Source organism: Wallemia mellicola (assembly GCF_000263375.1).
Source record: "Wallemia mellicola CBS 633.66 unplaced genomic scaffold WALSEscaffold_11, whole genome shotgun sequence".
NCBI lineage: Eukaryota > Fungi > Basidiomycota > Wallemiomycetes > Wallemiales > Wallemiaceae > Wallemia > Wallemia mellicola.
This window is the reverse complement of record NW_006531968.1, coordinates 207485-227264: the sequence shown is the minus strand read 5'-3', so window position 1 is coordinate 227264 and position 19780 is coordinate 207485. Positions and strand designations below refer to the sequence as shown.

At 41.1% G+C, this 19780-nt stretch overlaps 10 protein-coding genes across 10 annotated transcripts; 5 read left to right on the top strand and 5 right to left on the bottom strand.

The window, feature by feature from the left end:
* Window positions 1-60: 60 nt before the first annotated feature.
* Window positions 61-5634, bottom strand: WALSEDRAFT_32792 (beta and beta-prime subunits of DNA dependent RNA-polymerase). The gene is made up of 6 exons (XM_006958632.1): window positions 5356-5634; window positions 5149-5308; window positions 3080-5101; window positions 1603-3035; window positions 299-1553; window positions 61-250 (listed from the first exon to the last, which is right to left on the bottom strand). Exons 1-6 carry the CDS (start codon window positions 5538-5540, stop codon window positions 65-67), a joined length of 5241 nt encoding a protein of 1746 aa, XP_006958694.1. The 5' UTR covers window positions 5541-5634; the 3' UTR covers window positions 61-64.
* On the bottom strand, window positions 5625-8058 carry WALSEDRAFT_64609 (cysteine proteinase; the record flags this gene model as incomplete). The annotated part of the gene is made up of 6 exons (XM_006958631.1): window positions 5625-6046; window positions 6093-6172; window positions 6223-6404; window positions 6454-7727; window positions 7769-7858; window positions 7905-8058. The coding sequence occupies 6 exons, from the start codon at window positions 8056-8058 to the stop codon at window positions 5625-5627; spliced, it is 2202 nt and encodes a 733-aa protein (XP_006958693.1).
* Window positions 8054-8977, top strand: WALSEDRAFT_60538 (5-formyltetrahydrofolate cyclo-ligase). The gene is made up of 5 exons (XM_006958630.1): window positions 8054-8162; window positions 8206-8334; window positions 8378-8530; window positions 8574-8735; window positions 8781-8977. Exons 1-5 carry the CDS (start codon window positions 8072-8074, stop codon window positions 8900-8902), a joined length of 657 nt encoding a protein of 218 aa, XP_006958692.1. The 5' UTR covers window positions 8054-8071; the 3' UTR covers window positions 8903-8977.
* WALSEDRAFT_32790 (hypothetical protein) lies at window positions 8902-9765 on the bottom strand. Its single transcript, XM_006958629.1, has 2 exons — window positions 9065-9765; window positions 8902-9015 (listed from the first exon to the last, which is right to left on the bottom strand). The coding sequence occupies exons 1-2, from the start codon at window positions 9734-9736 to the stop codon at window positions 8932-8934; spliced, it is 756 nt and encodes a 251-aa protein (XP_006958691.1). The 5' UTR covers window positions 9737-9765; the 3' UTR covers window positions 8902-8931.
* A 4-nt stretch (window positions 9766-9769) lies between these two features.
* Window positions 9770-11074, top strand: WALSEDRAFT_60536 (ribose 5-phosphate isomerase). The gene is made up of 5 exons (XM_006958628.1): window positions 9770-9792; window positions 9838-10179; window positions 10220-10374; window positions 10421-10462; window positions 10507-11074. Exons 1-5 carry the CDS (start codon window positions 9790-9792, stop codon window positions 11027-11029), a joined length of 1065 nt encoding a protein of 354 aa, XP_006958690.1. The 5' UTR covers window positions 9770-9789; the 3' UTR covers window positions 11030-11074.
* Window positions 11075-11749: 675 nt separating this feature from the next.
* Window positions 11750-14045, top strand: GfaA (isomerising glucosamine-fructose-6-phosphate aminotransferase). Its single transcript, XM_006958627.1, has 3 exons — window positions 11750-11768; window positions 11815-11927; window positions 11974-14045. Coding segments are annotated over exons 1-3 (2067 nt in total). The 5' UTR covers window positions 11750-11766; the 3' UTR covers window positions 13926-14045.
* Window positions 14046-14096: 51 nt separating this feature from the next.
* Window positions 14097-15425, top strand: WALSEDRAFT_57650 (FMN-linked oxidoreductase; the record flags this gene model as incomplete). The annotated part of the gene is made up of 4 exons (XM_006958626.1): window positions 14097-14165; window positions 14210-14974; window positions 15020-15292; window positions 15328-15425. The coding sequence occupies 4 exons, from the start codon at window positions 14097-14099 to the stop codon at window positions 15334-15336; spliced, it is 1116 nt and encodes a 371-aa protein (XP_006958688.1). The 3' UTR covers window positions 15337-15425.
* A 183-nt stretch (window positions 15426-15608) lies between these two features.
* On the bottom strand, window positions 15609-16192 carry WALSEDRAFT_38676 (DUF1000-domain-containing protein; the record flags this gene model as incomplete). The annotated part of the gene is made up of 2 exons (XM_006958625.1): window positions 16176-16192; window positions 15609-16123 (listed from the first exon to the last, which is right to left on the bottom strand). The coding sequence occupies exons 1-2, from the start codon at window positions 16180-16182 to the stop codon at window positions 15609-15611; spliced, it is 522 nt and encodes a 173-aa protein (XP_006958687.1). The 5' UTR covers window positions 16183-16192.
* Window positions 16187-19443, top strand: WALSEDRAFT_32787 (hypothetical protein). The gene is made up of 4 exons (XM_006958624.1): window positions 16187-17069; window positions 17115-17254; window positions 17305-18380; window positions 18429-19443. Exons 1-3 carry the CDS (start codon window positions 16191-16193, stop codon window positions 17570-17572), a joined length of 1287 nt encoding a protein of 428 aa, XP_006958686.1. The 5' UTR covers window positions 16187-16190; the 3' UTR covers window positions 17573-18380; window positions 18429-19443.
* On the bottom strand, window positions 17305-19518 carry WALSEDRAFT_69186 (hypothetical protein; the record flags this gene model as incomplete). The annotated part of the gene is made up of 3 exons (XM_006958623.1): window positions 17305-18380; window positions 18429-19441; window positions 19497-19518. 3 exons carry the CDS (start codon window positions 19516-19518, stop codon window positions 17598-17600), a joined length of 1818 nt encoding a protein of 605 aa, XP_006958685.1. The 3' UTR covers window positions 17305-17597.
* Between the last annotated feature and the right edge of the window lie 262 nt (window positions 19519-19780).

Genomic DNA, 19780 nt, shown 5'->3' with positions numbered 1-19780 from the left:
ATAACAATCGAATAATCTATTTAATTGAGAATAAGTATATAAGTTATAAATACATTAATTTTTTTCAGTTGTTCGCAACACCGACGTTAAACAATCCAGTTCCGACTTCTGGGACACAACCCATAACGATTGATGATGCAGGTGATTTCATGTCATCGAAGTCACCGAAGAGTGCAGCCTCTGCAATAATAGACGCTGTTGTTTCGAATGACGCACGTAACAATGGACTTGGTGAACCAGATAAACCAGTCTACAGGGCGCGTTAGCTATAAATATTCGAGGGAAGACTCCCACTCACTCTGTTAAATGGCTTATATCCACCATCGTAAGTCATATAATCGGCCAACAATGCCAAATGTCTAAAGTCAACACCAATACCGTAAACTTGGAAAATACCAGCAACTTCGTTGATAATAGATGCACGAGCTGCTTCAACACCATAAGTACGTCTAATCGCATCAATGTCGTTAGAGTAGAGTTGGTTGAGATCAATAAAGTCTTGACCAAATGATCTAATTCCCATGAGGTTAGCACCTTCAGTTTGAATTGATCTTTGCTTCTTGACACTACCATCCTTGTTCTTCTCCTTATCTAAGAGAATTGCTCTTGAGATACCAGGTACTTCATGGACGACCGTCTTGCGACATGCCTTCTCAATAATACCAACAAGCAACATCTTAAGTGCCTTACTAGAGAACTCCAATTCGAATTCAACATAACCACCTTCACGATCACAATCGAGTTTAGTCATATAATGTGAATCTTGTACGATCTTGTCTTCGAGTTCTGAGAGTTTCTCACCGAGTTTCTTAGAGTGCTTACGATGACGCTCATCATCATCTTGGATATCAGACTCTTTGTCAGAATCATCAGCGTTGTCGTCATCCTTCTTCTGATCCTCTTCATCTGAAGCCTCATCATCAGAATATGATGCAATTTCCTTAGTCTTTTCGATACGCTTGCGAGATTCAGCATCACCTTCATCGCCTTCATTGTCATCATCCTTTTGAGCATCCTTGACTGGAGCATCTTCATCACCATTGTTTTCATTTTCACCTGGCTTCTCTCTCAATCTCTGACCTCTACCGATGTTAGCAGCTGAACCAGTTTGTTCTCTTGTGACCTTTCTTAATTCGATAGTGATTTCTTTATCCAAGATAGCAGTGAACTTCTTCATTGCGTAGCAAACGTCATATGGTTCAACATTGTATTCCTTACTGTATTCATTAGGATCGTAGAGATTGAGGTGAACTTTGTATGTTTTACGTCTAGAGAATCCATTTTCTGGTGTCTTTGAAGACAATGATTCGATAACTCTAACGTCATCAACACATTCAGCAAGTGTCAACTTGTTAAGGTTCTTGCAGAATACCTTCATCTCTTCTTCAGTGATATGTTCGAATACTGGTAATTTCATCGTTGGTGTCTTAATTTGAGCTGAAGCTGTCATGACAATCTCACGAAGACGTGGAATACCAAGTGTGACATTCGCAGCACCGTGACCAGCAAAGTGGAAAGTGTTTAATGTCATTTGGGTAGAAGGTTCACCAACACTAAGTATCTAGTTAGCATAAAGTTGTTGAAGTACTGAAATATACACACCCTTGAGAAGCCAACAGACCAACAGCTTCACCAGGTTCAACCAAACTACGCGCGTAAATTGTCTTCAAAAGGTTCTTAAATTGCTTAGGTTTGGCAATTGCACCACCTTGTTGTTTAAGTTTCTTCACAAGTGCTTCAATTTCTGCATCAGATAATTTGTTCTTCTTTGAAGACTGTGGTATTAAGAGACCATCTGGATTGTTTTCAGCATAAGCATCAACATCTTTAGCAAATTTCTCAGATGTTGCACCCAAGTACACGGATGGTGAATACTCTGACAATACAGGTGCATACTTGTATGGCTTTTTGAGAGCCTTCTTCATATAAGCTTCTGCAGCCTCTTCGTCGACCTTTCCAATAAGAGCCTTTGGATTGTATTTTCTCATCATACTGTCGTAGTTGTTTACAGCAAACTTATATTTGTTAAGATAAACTTGTTTTGTAACATCAAGAGCATCTTCACCGTATTGGAATTGAATAACACTGTTGTCAGAATCTCTAACTGTATGATCGTAGTGTACTTTAATACCTTCAAGATGTTTAATAAGACATCTTTGTAAGTAACCAGAGTTAGCTGTCTTGACCGCTGTATCAATGAGACCTTCTCTACCAGCCATACAGTGGAAGTAGTACTCTTGTGGTCTAATACCAGTTAAGAAACGTTGAGCGACGAAACCACCAGCTCTCATATCAGTTTCGAATGGTTTGAAACAAGGAAGTGTCTTTCCTGAAACCATAACTGGTACACGACGACCTTCAAGTGACTGTTGTCCCAACAGACAAGAAATTTGTGAAGCATTGACAGCCGAACCCTTTGAACCAGTGAGAACCATCGCTTGGAAGTGATTAGTTGGGAAACGTCTCCAAAGACCAGCTGGAAGAGTCTTCTTAAGAATTTGTGATTTAATCTGTTCATTCTTTGACGTAGACGTTTGATCCAACATTGCTAGCTTGTTATCATCACGTAAGACTTCTTCAAGACGCATCAATACGTTGCGCTTTCCTTCAGATCCTTTAGATTGCTCTTCTGTTAAACCAATTGAATCAATTGCTGCTTCAAAACCGTAATTCTTTGTGCCTTCGAGAATTTCATCACGAACTTCATTACCTTCATCAGTCAAGATCAAGTCATCCATTCTACATGTGAAACCACGATGTTGAAGGTACTTTGTGAATAATCTTGAAAGAATAGAAAGTAATTTACCTGCGCATTCAGAACCATATAATTCGAAAACAGAGTGAACGAGACCGTATGAAGAGGTACCAAATTGGGAGCTATCGATAATACCTGAACAGACAACACCATCGACAATGATAACCTTGTTTTCGTTTGAACCCCATGCTGGAAGATATTCAGCCTTTACTTTAGATTCTGATTCAAGGTTAAGACCGCGTGCGTTACTTGGTGTGATGTTCTTCAAAACAGTAGAGATCTAAAAAGTCATAAGTAAAACTCAAGAATAAGTGATAAACCTACAATTTGTTTACCAGTCCATAACGGTTGTGGTTTCCAAATGGCCGGTGGAAGAAGATGAACGCGACCCTCACCAGTGTAATCATTCTCCGGTCTCAGTGCACCATAGAGTAATTGTTGGTATTCATCTCTTGTGAAGAATGTAGATTTCATCGTCATCCAACTACCAGCAACAACGTGATCTTGAATAAGACCACGTAAAGGTTTACCAGACGTTGGTACCAAGTATTGGTTATCGTTGTTTGCTATGAACATCATTTCGGCTTTTGCGATTGCAGATTGAGCAAAGTGCATGTTCATTTCATCACCATCGAAATCAGCGTTATAGGATTTACAGTTTGCATAATGCATCCTAATTGTTCTCTCACCATGTAAAACCTTAGCTTTGTGAGCCATCATAGATGGTTTGTGAAGGGTTGGTTGACGGTTGAGCAATAATACGTCACCATCTCTCAAGTGTCTGAAAACCTTCTTGTTGATTGATGAAGTACGAGTTGTCATCTTGTTTTGATTATCAGGTCTGTTTGATGGTGTAAGAAGTTGATTAGCGATTGCGGTTCTCTGTTCTTGAGACTTCTTCTCTAAGCTCTCCATTCTACCATCTTCATATTGAATCATACTAGCACCTGGGTAGTTCTTTGGACCATTAATGACTAATTTACGCAGGTATGATACGTTAAATGGTGTGACTGGTTCTGGATAAGTGAGAGTCTTAGCGAAGACAGGTGGTACACCAATTTCGCTGGTTTCAATGTTGACATCTGGAGAGATAACAGATCTTGCGGCATAGTTGACACGTTTACCCATCATGTGTTTTCTGAAAAGACCTTCTTTCTTTTCGAGAACTTGCTTAACACCAGGTGTAGGTTCGCGACCTTGTGGGAGACGCGCTGGGTTCTTTGATGAATCGATGAAGGAGTTTATGCCATGTTGAAGTGTGATGAGCTCTTCTAATAACCTTTGGTAAGTTCTATCTCTAATAATCTTTATGCCATTTTCACCAAGGCTGCTATTGGCCGCCATCGTTTGAGCATAGTCTTTGTCATTCAAAGCGGACATTTCATTGTTATAGTCACGAATTCTAAGTGAGGTTTGGAGAACAGCACCAAGTAGCTCGTTTTGTGGATGTTCCATGAGAGCATCACCCATACGGGCAGCAGGTCTGAAACGAGTTGGTGGAACTGGGATAGCAGACATAAAGAAGATGTCAGCCATGGCTTCATTGGTTGGGAATGGACCATGACGAGAGAAAATCATCGACGTGAGTTCCTTCTCATTTGTGAAGAGACGATGTAAATGAGCTTGAACTTCAGATGCTGGAACGACTCTCTCAGATCTCTTAAGAAGAGCAGCATTATTTTTGTTGTTAGCTTTGATGGCTGCGATGTCTTCTTCGTCGTCGATGTTGACATCACCATTCGTGTCGTTGGAATCGTTCATTGTGATATCGCCGTTGTTTGATTGAGTGTCTTCTCCATCATCTTCATCTTCTGAGCTGCTATCGCTGTCTTTGCTTACCTGGGTTTGCTTTTTGAGTGCTTCCCTTGCGTTTTTGTCGACGACAGCTTGTTCTTTTAAGACATCCGGTCTGGACAAACCCAAAGCGTTGTGCTGAGCCTCTTGTTTTGGTGTGAGTGAGTACTCGATGATTTTGATAGAGCCCTCCTTCCTGAACGCGTGTGCGTGTGCGTTACAATTGTCGCACTTCTTTCTATACATTTGTCTGAATAACTGATGGAAGAGTCTCTTTCTGGTTTGATAAACCAAGCCGGACTTATATTCGTCTCTGGTTTTGCCATTTTGTTGCGCCTTACTGACGTTGAATTTTACCCAGCTGTTTACTCTCGACTTGTAGGCCTCCAATTCGCGCTCCTTTTCTAAGGCTTTCAAAGCAGATTTTGACATTTTTGAAGTCGCGTCTTCCTCTTCTGCTTCTGATACACCACGCTTGATGAGGTCGACTTGTTCAGCCTCGTCTATGAGACCGTAGTCGAGGAGGGAGAGCTTAGCGACGTATCTAGTGACCTATGTCGATGTTATTATATAGACTATAGTCTAGATTATTGACTCACAACCGCTGGATCAAGTTTGAAGTGATGGCAATACAAACAAACACCACGGAGCATATTGAAGCAATGGGTGAAGAATAGTGGGTGGTAGTTTACTGTAGGGAGTTCTATATGTCCAAAGTGTCCTGGACAGTTGAATGAAGTTAAACCGCAAGTAGCACAACTAAAGGGAGTGTAAGTAAGCAATAGAGGCTGTTCATATAGACTCACATATCTCCTCTATCTGATGGGCCAAGTGCTGGATCGTATAGACCACCGACGGTAGGTCTTCCTGTGTTATCCAAAAGACTAGGGTTCACTATCTGCTTAACGGATATCTTCTTTATTTCATCCGTCGTCAAGAACCCAAAAGAAACGCTCTTGGGCTTTGAACTGATTGGATGGGCGATATCCATCGTAGATGATGATTGCTGATTGTGAAGAAGACTTTTTCATTTGTCGTTATAACAAAAAAATATATCAATTAATACAAATTACAACTATCTTAGCTCTATATTCGGTAATTCCGTCCAAAATAACAGCTTATACCTCGTTTTTATCATCCCTCTAGTCGTGCCTCTTACCGTGACGGCGTAGCGTCCAGCCTGGAGTTTTCTGTCGATTATTAAATCATCAGTTTGGTAGATAACCGTGTTGCTGTCTATTTCTTTTATTGTCAACTCCACAGCTACACTTCTAGAATCCTTCTCCAATCGGAGTCTCACTTGAGTCTCTTTTGTGAGTTCAAAATGATATTCAGCATTTTCATCAGCTACACCAGCGACATCTCTAGCTGCAAACATCCCCGATCCTTCTTGTGGTATTCCCTTGAGTGTAAGCGGTGCCGTGCAATCAGCATAAAGCGTGTATGTCGACATTTGACCAGCTTCGAATGGCGATATGACAATCGTGTATTCTTTCCCTGCGTGGTTTAATTGGGGTAGAAAGCAATGAGAGTAATAGCTCACCTTCTAGCTCCTCACAATTCAATACAGCCAGCTTATGTGTATATAGTCCAGAATCAGCAACTACGTCCTGTTTCTTTAGCCTAAAGTCGATTCTATTTTAGAATAATCACCACCGAGTAGAATCACTTACCCAAAAACGCGTTCTTTGTTTCCCCACAGGAGTTTAATGTTGATCGGTATATCATGCTCAGATTCCAAAACCAGGCGCAATTGTGCGGTATTGCTAATACGTAAGGTATAATGTGGGTTAATACCGTAAGACTGCGACAAACAATTACCCCCAGAAGATCTGAGCGACCATGCTCCAGAAAGCTATGTCTAGATTAGTGATACATCTCCATATATGCATAACAACACGCACCATTTGAGAGAATGAATATAATTCATACGCAGATTTCATCTCCATTGGGAAAGAAGAGTAGGCTGTAAGCGTGTAATAACAATCCTGAACTGTCGTATCTTTGACAACTTGCGATATAACAGCATGGACATCCTTGCCAGGATTTACAAGCACTCTTACGAGACTGTTGATACTATCACTATGACTTGCATCCTCGACGATTGTCTCTGCTACATGTCGAGATGCATGCAATGCTGAATAATAACCACTATTATCTTTTATATGTCTCGAAAGCAGCAGCCACAACTCAGTCTGTGAGTGCGTATCGACGGAGATCGTATATTGTGGACAATGCTCTAGTGGATTTCCTTCTGTGTTCCGATACGCGAATGTCTTGCTGACAGATTGAGGAAAGATATCAGGATCCCAAGATAGATAGATAGAATCAAAATTGTTAGTGATGTATTCCCAATCTAGCCATGTTTTGCGTGAGGTTTTATTCCAAGAATCTATAACGCGCATTCTCCTCCTGGTGTCCTCTTCGCGGACTTCTTGGATAGCATAGGCGTGGTTCTCCACAAAACCTTGGCGGAGTAGATCTTGAGACATCAGTTCGCGATTCTGCTTACTCCCGAGTGTTATCAAGCATATACCGCTGCTGTAGCCATCCAAGATTCGCTGCCAGATTTGCTCCTGTTTGAAATACCTGCTATGAAAGTGTATATGCTCAGGTATCCAGCCTGTAATCATCTGCAAATCCGTGGATGAATTGCTACCACTAAATTCGTAGGTGCCCCAGAGTGTCATTATCGCCTTCTCTATAAGTGCCGGCCATATCTCGAGAGTATAACTAGCAGAGGTTGATGCTGCTGTCATGATATGTCCTTCTGGAGTAGTAGGCAAGTCGTCGGTGATAGTCACGCACCTCCAGGCACCGTTGAGATAGAAGCGGAGGTTGTATACTCCTTTAGAGGATTTCCGGTAGTCATCTTGAGGGTATATCGCATTCGATCCTAGTGAAGTGCCGAAACGCTGGTTATGAATGCTACAAGCTGATAGAGACGCGACTACTGAGCAGTCACTGATGACATCTTGAGTGATATCCCGTGAGGAGGCATAAGGATCACATATGACACTGTTTGGAGGAGGTAGACAATACCTAGCGCCTTTGTCTAGTTGTGCACGTGAGAGAGAAGGCGGGTATATTCTGGCAGATTGCTGATCACGCTGGGCTGCCCAGAGAGGGTAATTACGGTTGTTGATCGTCGATGATGCTTCCAATATGCTCGCCTCGTCTATTGATTGTTAAAACAGCTAGGATAAAGTTACGATTCACCTTCTGGTCTCTGTATACGTGCACCGGGCCGTCTGAGTTTCTTTGTCCGTTGTGCACGATCGAGTACTTGGTGATACCTTTTGTTAATTGCTATATAGCGTTACTATGTAGCTAATATAAACTAAGTAGAACGTACTAGAGATATCTGACTGCAGCGTCGCCTGCTTCCGTATGGACAAGTAGAGATGGGCTGTCGAGAGATAAGCATTGAATGCGCTATCGTAGTCGCCGTCTAGTTCTAATTTTATTGCGTCATTGAACGATTTGTCCCCATCTTTGATCGTTGACATTAAACTGAGGAAAATGCAGTCTTTGAAGCTTTTAAAGAGAAATTTAAGGAAGAGTACATTGAAGAAGCTCTCAGAGATTAGCAACGAGGCTATATCTCTACAGTGTGGGTCTATTCACTATTCTAGTCAGCCACTTAGCTAGCCTAGCACGCGCTGTGAAAGAAGAGATCTGCGCTTCAGATATATATAAGAGATCCACACGCATAAGCTTATACCTTAGTATGCAGTCTTCTGAACTCAGTACAGACGATCTAGCGAGGCAGATCATAGACGACGGTCAGTAGACAGCTTGCTTGAACATACACTGAGATCGCCTCAGGAAAGAAGCTATTTGTACCTTTCATCCACACAAACGAAGTCCCTACGATGTCGATGTTGAACATACCAACGGTAGAACAATTGCAGGCGCTCAAGAGGAACAAATGGGGCATTCCTGAGCCAGACGCGGCTGACGTTGATAAGTATCAGGACGGTTCGTCTGATGTTCCTCCAGAATAGAGCTGACATAGCCTTAGCATTGTCTTCAGAGTCACCTGGTTTGGATCTCATACTTGTACCTGCTGTCGCGTACGACAAGTCATTCAATAGGCTGGGTCATGGTATGGGTTACTACGATAGGTTTATCAAGGCGGCGACCACACATGCTGAAGGATACGCGCTTCACCCACCAACAATCGGTTAGTAGAGAATAGCACATGAGTATGCAGGCTGACCAGTCATAGTCGGTTTAGCCCTTCAAGAGCAGATACAAACGCAGGATAGCGTACCAACTGGACCGTTGGATGAGGTCATGGACGCGATAGCAACATCTGACGGTATAACCTGGAATAAACAGCCAGAGTAGCGAAATACATGCATTGCTAGTTATTCCTTTTATTCTTGCTTACCCATTGCTTCAAACCCCGCTTGCTCGCGTATGAATGCAATTTCAGATGGGCTAAGCGATGTTTTAGCGGACTGTAGGGTTGTTAAACTGTGTGGTTATCGCTAGAAAGGCATAACCTACCAAGAAAAATGTCTCAAGAGCTCTTCTACCATACTCATCATTCTTGAACTCCTGATTGAGGAAACCGCTGAGTTTCTTCCAGAAGGCAGGATCAGTCAGTGTCTTATCATAGTCGCTCTTCTTGACGGACTGACTGTCGATTGCCGGATCAGCTGCAGTGCGTGTGCTGTCATTGTCAGCGGAAGTGAGAGAAACTTCCGGCAGATTGCTGGCTTGACGAGAAGCAGGCTCTGTTGGAGGTGCAGAAGGGGCGCGCAACATGAGTGTAAGCGTAGCTCCAGAAGTGAGACCTTCATAATCCTTGACGAGTTTGTCATTCAAGAGCGCTTTACCCTTCAGAAGCAGCCTCTGTGCATCAATAGAGTCAGCTAAATGAGCATCTACAACAGCCTGTTTGATATCCTTAATAGAGGACGTTGATTGTGTTGATATATCAACTTTCTGAGCAGTTTTGATATTCTTTACAGTGAATTTGAGTTCAGATGGTACACTCCCGCTAGTACTTGGCTCCGCTGTTGGTATATCTGCCATAGGTATGTCTACAATGTGCGGTTTCTTCTCCCTATCGCATAAGTTCAACTTAGCGTGGGCAGGAATAGTGATAGGCTTAGATTGTATAGACTTATATATTGATGATAGCAAATCAACCTCGTAATTATCCACAATTGACATCGCCGATAATATCTTGAACGTTTACTATCAAGCGGCGACTCCAATAGAACGAAATGGTAAGAAAATAAAGTAAAACTGACAGATTTACTAACAGTTTCTAGTCATTTAGCAAACTGAGAGACCTACCAGAACCATTTGAAACCCTGGATGACGCTGCACCGAAAATGGATGAACTGAAAGTAGAGGACGACGATCCAACCGTCGGTCCACGCTCAAGGCGTCATTCTTCGATTAGCGGCAGACGTAGAAAGCTCTCTACGACAGCTGGATCGAACTCAAACAATGAAGTCGGATTACCACTCGAGCCAGTGAGGAGCAAAATGATAGGCGACAAGAGAGAATACGCCGTCGAGCCAGATGCAGACGAAGCTGTCATGATCGAGAAATCCAAGAGATTGGCTGCTTGGGCTGCCGTTGATCATTACATCAAACCAGAACACAATGTTAGTTGACTATCTACGCTAAGTTTGCTAATAATTCTAGGTTATTGCCATAGGATCTGGCAGTACTGTTCCATTCGTTGTAGAGCGCATTCTACAACAAGGCGACGACGTCAACAAGAAGAGGAAGTTCATTCCGACGTCATTTCAAGCAAAAGAGTTGATCGTAGGAAATGGTCTCACTTTGGGAGATGTAGAGTATGTCTATTTGATTAATCACTGCGATATCCTAACAAGCATCCAGCCAATACCCTATTATTGACGTCGATATTGACGGTGCAGATGAGTAGGTGGCTTACTTTTTACTACAAACACACTCATGGTACCCAGGGTTGACGTAAACCTCAACGCTATCAAAGGTGGTGGTGCATGCCATCTCAGAGAGAAAGTACTGGCAGAAGCATCAAGGAAATTCGTCATTGTTGCAGACTACCGTAAGAACTCTGCTGTATTAGGTAGCTCATGGACACAAGGTATACCCGTGGAAGTCGCACCTTTCGCTTACGCCAAAGTCATCGTCAACTTGGAGAGAATAACGGGTTGTCAATCAGCAAAATTACGTATGGGCAAAGCCAAAGCAGGTCCAGTTGTTACCGACAACGGCTGTTTTGTTATTGACGCTCAGTTCGATGAGCAGAGGTTCAGTGATCCTGAATTGCTTCTCTCAAAAATAAAGATGCTAACTGGTATCATGGAAGTTGGATTGTTCTGCGACATGACAGACGCCGCATACTTCGGAAATGTAGATGGCACGGTGACTATTAGAAATGCCGACGGATCCATTTACACGCTTAAGCAGCCAGGGGAAGAGCCAGTTCTTATTAAGGGACCGGAGGACGAAGAGTCCGTATGAATGTAAAATAGTATAATAACGAAATGAATGAAAGTTTTATCATTTACGCCCTTTATTGTTTAAAGTTATGCTCATAGAACTTTAATTTCATCCGGTACCGGCCACAAGGTCACTTGACGGGGTCTGACCTGCATCGCAGCGATAGCGGGGGAGAAGACGGATAAGTGATCAAGGATATATATTGTAATAAAGTAGCCAAGATATATTATAAACTGTATGACGTTACATCGATTCGTTCTGGTTCCCATTACGGTAATCGAGGTAACAAACGCCATGAATTAGGCGGAGGGTCACGTGAATGGTTAATCAGCTAACAAAGGTTAGTCTTATGTATGTGATATATAAAACACGCTCGATTAACCTCCACAAGAGAAACCAAAGAATCCGAGAATGTGCCTGTTTTCTTCGAAGAATGCACAAGATCTGCAAAGTTTGGAATGTATGGGGTGTATGATTAGCGCTAGTAAAGCGAAGGACTAGCTTCCCCTGACTTTGCAAAAGTCTACCCATATAAGACAACCTACCAGAATGAGGTACAGAACGCTTTGACAGTGGGAATGTGAGTTGGCACGTAAAAAAAGCATGAAAAAACTAAAAAGAGTAGATGTATAAATATATCAACGGTTATATAAGGCTGTGTACAGGGCGTCATGTTTTACCAAATGCGGCTATGTTGGGAACTCAAAGGGGAATATTTCGCGGGATTCTTTCTTCTTCTTTAACCGTCAACTACAAAAATGTTAGTATACTATTTCGGAAAGCACTGCGTCTAACAACACCCGCAGGTGTGGTATTTTCGCTTACTGCTCTCACAACGTCTCAAAAGATCGCAAATATATCATCGACTGCCTCCTCAACGGTTTGTCTAGATTGGAATACCGTGGATACGACTCAGCTGGTGCGTTTTACACGCTATACTTACGCGTATTTCTAACTTGTCACAGGTATCGCCGTTGATGGTGAGGATGACAAAGATACTTACATCTTCAAGCAAGTTGGTAAGGTAAAGGAGTTGAGATCACACATCGACAAGGCTAGCGTCGATTTCGAAAAGCAATTCTCCTCACAAGCTTCTATGGGACACACTAGATGGGCTACTCACGGTGAACCATCCCCTATCAACTGCCACCCTCACCGCTCAGATACCACAAACGAATTCAGCGTCGTTCACAACGGTATCATCACAAACTACAAGGAACTCCGTTTGGTTCTCGAAAAGAAGGGCTACAAGTTCGAGACCGACACCGACACTGAAGCCGTAGCAAAGTTGGCAAAGTTCATCTTTGACTCAAACCCAAAGATTTCTGACTTCCCTACTCTCGTTAAATCCGTCTGCAAAGAATTAGAAGGTGCATTTGCATTCGTTTTCAAGTCAATTCACTTCCCAAACCAATTAGTCGTTGCTAGACGTGGTTCTCCTGTTTTGATCGGTGTAAAGACAGACCAAAAGCTCAAGACTGATTTCGTTGATGTCGAAATTCCTTCAGAGGACACTATCCCTGCCGCATTCGAGGACTCTCCAGGTGCTGGCTTAATGAACAACTCACCAAACCCACAACTTAGAAGATCTCAATCAAGAGCCTTCCTCGCTAACGGCTCTTCCCCAGAACCAATTGAATACTTCATTGCATCAGACGCTTCTGCCATCGTTGAACATACCAAGAGAGTCTTATATCTTGAAGACGATGACATTGCCCATATCCAAGGTGGTGAATTACACATTCACCGTCTCAACCGCGCAAACGACAACACACCATCGGTCAGATCAATTGAAACTTTGGAGATTGAAATCGCTGAAATCATGAAGGGCTCATTCGACCACTTCATGCAAAAGGAAATCTACGAACAACCAGAATCTGTTATCAACACTATGAGAGGTAGAATCAACTTTGATACCAGACAAATCACCTTGGGTGGTCTCAAGCAATACTTGACAACCATCAGAAGATGCCGTAGAATCGTTTTCGTCGCTTGTGGTACTTCATACCACTCTTGTTTAGCTGTTAGACAAGTCTTCGAGGAGTTGACTGAAATTCCAGTTTCTGTTGAATTGGCTTCTGACTTCTTGGATCGTCGTACACCAATCTTCAGAGATGACGTTTGTGTATTCTTGTCACAATCAGGTGAAACCGCGGACACTATCTTAGCTTTACGTTACTCAATGGAACGTGGTGCTTTATGTTTAGGTGTTGTCAACACCGTTGGATCAACCATCTCACGTGAAACTCACTGTGGTATCCACATTAACGCTGGTCCAGAAATCGGTGTTGCTTCAACCAAGGCATACACATCACAATACATCGCTTTATTGATGATGGCAGTTCAATTATCAGAAGATCGCCTTTCAAAGCTCGAAAGACGCAACCAATTGATCGATGGTTTGCATGACTTACCTGAACAAATCAAGAAGGTCTTACAATCTGACGAAACCTTAACCAAGCTCGCAGCTGGTATGAATGACCAACGTTCATTGTTACTCATGGGTAGAGGATACCAATACTCAACCTGTCTTGAAGGTGCACTTAAGATTAAGGAAATCTCATACATGCACTCAGAGGGTATCCTTGCTGGTGAATTGAAGCATGGTCCTTTGGCATTGATTGACGAGAACATGCCTGTTCTCTTGGTCATGACTCAAGACTCATTCTACCCTAAGGTTCAATCAGCATTGATGCAAATCACAGCAAGAAAGGGTGTACCAATTATCATCTGTAACGAGGGTGATGAGGGATTAGTTAACAACTACAAGACCATTGAAGTACCAAAGACAGTTGACGCTTTACAAGGTTTACTTAACGTTATTCCACTTCAATTGCTTTCATACCATTTGGCAATTGGTAGAGGATATGACGTTGATTTCCCACGTAACTTGGCAAAATCAGTCACTGTCGAGTAATTGCATATATCAAAAATAAGAAGATTTGCATGATTTTTAAATTACTTTTTTTGAAGACAAACAAGAACAATTCGGTTTTTTTATTAAGCTTTTAATCTAAATTTGTTATTTAGCATTTTTTATTTTCTAACCAAACACGCTATCTTTATAGTCAATTTTCTTTGTTTGAGAATGTCATCATCGTGTGTTGAAGGAATTGAATTGAAATGTGGTCTTAAGTTAAAGAATAGGTTTGTTAAGGTGTGTATTAAGTATTCAAGCATAATGACTAACACATTGGTTAGTCTGCTCTCGAAGAATCACTCTGTCGATTGGGAGGAAGTGCACCAACAGCTGGTCTGATCGAGCTCTACAGAAAATGGGACAAAGGGGGTTATGGTATGATTATAACTGGAAATATACAAGTGGATGCACAATATATTGGATTACCATTTGACGCCTGTATGAGTTATGACGATAACGACGTAAACCAATGGAAATCACTGATTGAGGGTGTCAGGGACACGCCTCTAATCGTACAATTGAATCATCCTGGTGCACAATCACCCCGTTGGACACTCTCAAAGTCACCATTACAGCGTAATCTCGCACCTAGCAATGTAAACCATGTATTCCCATCGAATATGATGTTCCCAGATTCAGAAGAAATGTCAGAGGACGATATACAAACAGTCATTAAGCAGTTTGTCATAGCTGCAAAATATTTACATGAAATGGGTATCAATGGCGTACAAATACATGGTTCACATGGATATATGATATCTCAATTCTTGTCTCCGAAGACAAATAGTCGTAAAGATGTTTATGGCAACGATCGTACGAAGATAGTAGTCGAAATTATCAACCAGATTCGTCATATGTGTGGAAAAGACTTCTGTATTGGTGTTAAACTCAATTCATCAGATTATCTAAAAGGCGGTATGACTATGGATGATGCACTGCAAAATTATAAGGATATAGTTACCAAAACTACGGTAGATTTCGTTGAAATTAGTGGAGGCAATTATGATTCTTTGGTTTTCCTCGCAAGGTCTTCAGAAGTATTTTTTGTGTGTGTTATTTGCATTATAGTAGAGTTCTGACGAGATATTCAGGAGGAATTTGCTAAGAGGATACGAGATGAAATTGAAATCGACGAGGATCATAAACCTGCTTTGATGTTGACTGGTGGTATACGCAAGAGGGATACAGTTGACGGACTGATCAAACAAAATGTATGCAATTTAGTAGGATTAGGTAGACCTGCTTGCTTAGACGTGAAAATACCCCAGAAAATGCTTTCTGATGAGGAGTTTGAGTTGGATCTTTCATCTTATGAAGTAGATAATGTACTTGGATTCAAAACACTTGGTTTTGTCGGCGCGAGCGTACGCACATTGGCTTATACACTCCATCTACATAGGCTTGCTAGAGGAGATACTAGTAAATTTAGAGGATTCTTAACAGAGTTGCTATTAGAAATCTATAGAGTAATACCTAAATTTTACATGCTAGTCATTGTAGGATTAATCTATAAATTAATTTTTATATAATACAACAGACATTGATTCATTTATAACTACTTATGCAGCATAGTTACGCGTAGAGGCTACATTGCCATCAGCTTGTTGTTTTAAATGCTGTATCGGTGTGTCACCAAGATTTGAAGCTGCAATTCGCATCTTAGGGGGTGTAAGAGAGTATCTAATTGTCTGCAAGACTCACCCTGTCAGATCTTTCCTTGTTTGGTGTGAGTACCTCGCCTTTGAAGCCAATGTAGTATATTCTCGTATTTTGACCACCGAATGAGCTGGGGAAGAAGAGAACGATTGAGAATACATTAGTAAAGCGTGCTACCCTCATTGGATATTCTTTCACTAGATCGCCGCTACTCTCATTGGACGTAGCTTCTAAAGACATATCTTGTAGACAAGCAGTGCCATCAAGTTGTTCAAAATCCGGACAATGTGGGTGGTTACTGTATATTTTAACAGCACTCGGACGTAAATCACCACTATCTGTACCCAAAAGGATAGCCTTCAGCTTTACGGATGTAGTGAATGGGATAAAAACAATCAGTTGGTCATCTACCCAGCTTTCTATATGTGGTGTGACTGTATTACGCTCTGCGTATTCCTTTATAATTGACTGTACCTCGTGTTCTGGGTTTACATTCAAAGCTGTGACTTGAGACTTATGAATGTATTCATAAAGGTTGTCTTAATAATTTTCGTTATTTTTATTTTCTTCATAAAGAACATCTTTACTCACCGGCCATGACGTGAGATGTCCAAAACGATCAAACAACTCGTTAAAGTTGGAGCATTCTTTTGCATTCTAACGGTATTTGTACAATTTAACACCTTGAGATTAAAGTTTACTGGATACAACAATACAACATCAACTACATCAACAGATATGGCTACTGGTATGAGAAATGTTGGATACTTCGTTAACTGGGGTATCTATGATCGCAATTACAACGTTAAAGATATTCCAGCCGCTTATTTAACGCACCTTCTGTACGCTTTCGCTAATGTCGATCCAAACACCGGTGCTGTGCACCTCAGTGACCCATGGTCCGATGAACAGAAGCACTTCGACGGCGATAGCTGGAATGATAGTGGTGATAATCTATATGGTAACTTTAAGCAACTTTACCTCCTCCGCAAACAAAATCGTCACCTTAAACTTCTTTTGAGTATTGGTGGATGGACATACTCTCCAAATTTCCATAACGTCATTATTGACGAAGGAAAACGCGCTACTTTTGTCAATACCGCTGTTAAAATACTCAACGATTATGGTCTTGATGGTCTCGATATCGATTATGAGTATCCACAGAATTCGAACCAAGCATGGGGTTACGTTGAACTTTTACGTGAATTACGCATCGCTTTGGATCATTCAGGCGCTCAAAATCGTGTACAAAATCCCTATGAACTCACTATAGCCGCTCCTTGTGGTGCTTCAACTTATGAGCAGCTCTATGTTAGAGAGATGGACCCATATCTCACTTTCTGGAATCTCATGGCATATGATTTCGCTGGTAGCTGGGATAGCGTCGCCGGTCATCAATCCAACTTGATCGGATACCCTATGAGTGTTGACGCCGCCGTTAGTTGGTACAAGAGTAAAGGTGTACAATCTGAAAAATTGGTTGTTGTAAGTAGACAGCAACAGTCTGACGTTTAGCTAACAATTTTCAAGGGTATGCCATTATATGGTCGCAGCTTTACAAAGACCAAAGGTATTGGCCAATCATACTCTGGTGTTGGTAAAGGGAGCTGGGAAGCAGGTAACTATGATTACAAAGCATTACCATTACCTGATTCTCAAGAATTCTTTGAGTGAGTACTTTATGATTTCCTTCCTATAAGCATACTAACGACCAACTCAGCTCAGAGAAAATTGCAAGCTACTGCTACTCAAAGAACTCAAAAGAGCTTGTCACATACGATAACGTTGATATTGCACTTCGTAAAGCAGAATATATCAAACAAAATGGTCTCGGCGGTGGTATGTACTGGGAGTTAAGCGGTGATAACCCAGAAGTACCAAAAAGTATCGTTATTAACGTTGCATTAAACTTTACAAGATTGGATGGTGTAAATAACCATATAGAATACCCACAATCACGTTTTGATAACGTCCGTAATGGAATGTAATTACGTTTATGTATACAATTATTGTTTAATAAGTTACTTTCTTGTTAGGAGGTTTAACTGTGTCTTCATCATTCGGTGAACTGTATATTTCATTTGATGAAGAAGAATCATCATGATCAAAAGCTTGTCTATCCTGATTTTGAAATTTTGATGAAATTATTGTACCATTTTCATCAATACTTCGATTAGGTTGCTGTAAATGGAGTGATTTACCATCAATCGATATCGACCGACCCTGATTTAATGCATCGACTATCCTTTTATGATTAATTTCCTTAGTTTGTGGTACTCCCATCGTTGATTTAACTTTTCCATCAATCAATTGAGCGGTTCTATCTAAATTAGGAGTATTATTTGTTATTGTATTTTTTTTACGATTATTAACATCTTTTGCTAATGTTACACTCTCATCTTCAACTTCTTCCTCATCAAGTGCTTCATTATTTTCAGCTGGAACCAAATTGTTACGTTTCTCATTTCCACTGCTACTATTATCTTCTGCATCTGCATATTCACCCGCTACTGCAGAATCCTGCTTTGAGTCACCGCTACCCGAGCTGGTTTGACCATCACCACTACCTGCTCTACTATTTAAGGTAGGTGAAGAATCCTTAGTTGGTGGTGAATCAACTTCATTGAAATTACTATTAGTTACTTGATTATGTTGTTGAGATATATTCCCATTATTTAAATTGTTATTATGGACTTTTGCATGTCGTTTGAGGTTACTCGCAACCGAAAATGAACGATTACAACCATTAACTTGACAAACGAAAGGTCTTTCACCTGTATGAGAGTAGGTGTGAATCTAGAAATTAAGTTAATTTTGTAAAATATTTAATCGATGACGACTAACCTTCAATGAAGACGGCCTGTTAAAGGTTTTTGAGCAATACTGACAAGTATAAACTTTTCCTTTAGATGTAGACGCATTAGAGGTATTTTGTGATGTGTCTTGTTTACCAATAGATGAATTAGCGTATTCAAAATCCTGTTTTGATGCTGCTAAAGCTTGAGCGTTGGTATGTTGTTCATGATTAGCCATTCTTGCGTTTTGTACAATAGTTGTTGATTTACTGGCATCCATAGGAATTGCAGGAAGATTGTTACTACCAACTTTACGCTTCTTCCCGAGTGTCTTCTTCGATGGTGCATTATAATCCAGCGACCAATTTTGGAGAGAGGGGAGAGGTAATTGTGTATTTGATGAAGATGATGGGGCTATTTGATCAGGTGGTTGTTCACTCCCTTGTCCATGTGGACGGTGATATTTACGATAAGCAGGTGTGGGTAACGCAGCAGGCATTTGGGGTAGTGGCTCACTAGGTAGAGTACGCATATGCTGAGATTGTGGTTGCTGATAGTGGTGGTGGTGCTGTTGTGGCTGATTCTGGTGGTAGAACTGATGATCTTCCTCTTCTGCTCTCAGGATAGAAGCTCTAACTCGGGTAGGCGGGGATTGGTCCTGGTTAACCAGATTCTTGATTGAAGGTTGCACTATCGGACGAGTGAAATCAATAAACAAAGGTTTAGTTGGATTGCCAGAGAATGTATGTCTGCGTGTTTTATTCGATGAAGTAGTCGAATAAGATTCTTCTGATAAATTCTCGTCGTCTTTCTGTTTATTCGAATGAGGTGAAGATCTATCCGAGGTATAGAAGTCATCAGCTGTCTTCTGTATATTAAATTGTTGCTCTTTCTGATGTGTGAGGAATGCGAGTTTAGTAAGAGAGTTTGAACGCTTTCTAAGTAGCTCAGGCCTAGCAACATCTGATGCAGAAGTGTAGCTCGTTGATGCATTAGTATTCCTATTATTACTACTATTGTCAAACAGACTATTCGATTGAGAATCAGTTGAACTGGGGGTGACTGCAGCATCAAAGCTGTCAATATCCTAGGCGATAAATAAATATATTAGACTAACCTTCTTCTGAACTCCCAGTCATTTTTTATTTTGCGCAATGAAAATCGTTGGTGATCTACATTAATGAAAATTATTTTGCTTTAGCTCCACAGCAATCCAAATATCCGGATACAGAAATAAAAAATCGTACTATTAATTTTATTTGTTTTTTGTTCATCGTTCTAGTACTCTAAAGATAAAATTAACTCAATTTGACAAAGAAATAAGAGATTTTCCCTTTGTTATGACATCACTCAAGACTTTATTCGGCTTATTTGGTCATCCTTTCATTGCACATCACTTTG

Coding starts and splice junctions, on each gene's coding strand:
- WALSEDRAFT_32792 (XM_006958632.1), bottom strand. CDS start 5,540: ATGGATATCGCCCATCCAATCAGTTCAAAGCCCAAGAGCGTTTCTTTT. Junction 5,102..5,148: donor TCAAACTTGATCCAGCGGTT/GTGAGTCAATAA, acceptor ACATCGACATAG/GTCACTAGATACGTCGCTAA. Junction 251..298: donor GATATAAGCCATTTAACAGA/GTGAGTGGGAGT, acceptor CGCGCCCTGTAG/ACTGGTTTATCTGGTTCACC.
- WALSEDRAFT_60538 (XM_006958630.1), top strand. CDS start 8,072: ATGCAGTCTTTGAAGCTTTTAAAGAGAAATTTAAGGAAGAGTACATTG. Junction 8,335..8,377: donor GAGGCAGATCATAGACGACG/GTCAGTAGACAG, acceptor AGATCGCCTCAG/GAAAGAAGCTATTTGTACCT. Junction 8,736..8,780: donor GCTTCACCCACCAACAATCG/GTTAGTAGAGAA, acceptor GACCAGTCATAG/TCGGTTTAGCCCTTCAAGAG.
- WALSEDRAFT_32790 (XM_006958629.1), bottom strand. CDS start 9,736: ATGTCAATTGTGGATAATTACGAGGTTGATTTGCTATCATCAATATAT. Junction 9,016..9,064: donor CTCTTGAGACATTTTTCTTG/GTAGGTTATGCC, acceptor ACAACCCTACAG/TCCGCTAAAACATCGCTTAG.
- WALSEDRAFT_60536 (XM_006958628.1), top strand. Junction 10,180..10,219: donor ACATCAAACCAGAACACAAT/GTTAGTTGACTA, acceptor TAATAATTCTAG/GTTATTGCCATAGGATCTGG. Junction 10,375..10,420: donor CTCACTTTGGGAGATGTAGA/GTATGTCTATTT, acceptor ACAAGCATCCAG/CCAATACCCTATTATTGACG.
- GfaA (XM_006958627.1), top strand. Junction 11,928..11,973: donor CCGTGGATACGACTCAGCTG/GTGCGTTTTACA, acceptor AACTTGTCACAG/GTATCGCCGTTGATGGTGAG.
- WALSEDRAFT_32787 (XM_006958624.1), top strand. CDS start 16,191: ATGTCCAAAACGATCAAACAACTCGTTAAAGTTGGAGCATTCTTTTGC. Junction 17,070..17,114: donor AATCTGAAAAATTGGTTGTT/GTAAGTAGACAG, acceptor ACAATTTTCAAG/GGTATGCCATTATATGGTCG. Junction 17,255..17,304: donor GATTCTCAAGAATTCTTTGA/GTGAGTACTTTA, acceptor CGACCAACTCAG/CTCAGAGAAAATTGCAAGCT.